This window comes from Stigmatopora nigra, chromosome 18 (assembly GCF_051989575.1).
Source record: "Stigmatopora nigra isolate UIUO_SnigA chromosome 18, RoL_Snig_1.1, whole genome shotgun sequence".
NCBI lineage: Eukaryota > Metazoa > Chordata > Actinopteri > Syngnathiformes > Syngnathidae > Stigmatopora > Stigmatopora nigra.
The window spans coordinates 2219197-2220776 of record NC_135525.1 but is presented as its reverse complement, the minus strand read 5'-3'; the positions used below and the strand labels follow the sequence as shown (position 1 = coordinate 2220776).

General features: G+C 29.9%; 1 protein-coding gene across 2 annotated transcripts in view; it reads left to right on the top strand.

The window, feature by feature from the left end:
- The window catches only part of mtr (5-methyltetrahydrofolate-homocysteine methyltransferase), a 91150-nt gene extending 90399 nt beyond the window's left edge, over window positions 1-751 (top strand). For both annotated transcript variants that reach the window (XM_077739317.1, XM_077739318.1), the window contains exon 33: window positions 402-751. In XM_077739317.1, coding sequence (XP_077595443.1) covers window positions 402-491 — 90 coding nt within the window. In that variant the 3' untranslated portion in view covers window positions 492-751. The remainder of the gene's footprint in view (window positions 1-401) is intronic.
- Window positions 752-1580: the final 829 nt, after the last annotated feature.

The following is a 1580-nucleotide window of genomic DNA, read 5'->3' as shown; positions in this document are numbered from 1 at the left end:
ATTATTTTGTGACAAGTAAGTGAGGATCCAACATGTAGGCGAGCGCGGGTGCAGCGGCTCAAAGTTTTTTTTTCAATCTTATCGTAATTTACTAACATCTGAGGATAGTCCAAGGTGGGAGAGTTTTTCCAGCCAGAATGTCCGGTATTATATGTTCCTTGGGATGTCTCTGTGTCTTACTAAAGTTAGTTTAATGATCTGAAACCTTTGTGTGTGATAAATATGCAAAAAACACAGGAACAGGGCAAATACTTTTTTTATGGCATTGTATTCGTTTGAACACTACTGAATACACAATACACAGATTTTTTTGCTGGAACTTTTTTTTATCCAATATTAAGGGCCTTTTAAAAGATAATTGATGACTAACAATCCATTTCTCTGTTTGCTTTTGCTATCAGGTGGAGGATTATTCAAGAAGGAAAAAAATGAATCTTGAGGAGGTTGAGAAGTGGCTGGCTTCCATCCTTGGCTATGACAGTGAAGTTTAGAATTGTACCACCCGGCTCGTGAACACAATTATAAAATTTGTATTGTTTTGTATGCAGGGGTCATCCAAAACCATATTGGATTATGTTACATAATATTTACATAGCTACAGTAAATGAAATATGAATGAGGGTTAATTTCACAAGTTATTGCACCCTTATGGTTGTTATTTTTTTCAATATGAAGATAACCCTTTTGTTAAGTATATTGATTGAAAATCTGTGACATTTCTTATTGGAAAAATAAATAGATATGCTCTGTATTTTTCGATCTTGTGTTTGACTGATCTAGTAAAAATGATACTCAGGCACAACGTTTAGAAAAACATTTTGGGGAAATTTAAATGTTCTTCTCAAATGTAAGCATTTTCATGTTAATTTTGTGTATTGGTTAAATAATTAGTTACTTAAATAATATACCTATCTCTATATATATATATATATATATATATATTTTTATATATATATATATATATATATATATACATACATACATATATATACATATACACATACACATATACATACACATACACATAAACATACACATACACATACATATACACATACATACATATACACATACACATACACATACATATACATATACATATACATATACATATACATATACATATACATATACATATACATATACATATACATATACATATACATATACATATACATATACATATACATATACATATACATATACATATACATATACATATACATATACATATACATATACATATACATATACATATACATATACATATACATATACATATACATATACATACATACACACTATGCGAGTGTTGCTGGAGGTGGCAGATATCTGTATCTGTTGGTAGCCCGAGTTAATCGTGCGGCGTTTTAATCCGGCCCGCCGACGTCCCAATAATGTTTTTATTTATTTATTTTTATTTATTTTTTATTCCCCAAGATGGTGCTGTCACGCGGAAGCCAGTGGCAGTAGCTCTGTCTACTCTTATTTGTTTTTCATGTTTTACAGCCCCTCTATTTTTTTAAATGACATTTTAATATTTCTTAATACATTTCTTTTTACTTGACTTTGCACTTTAT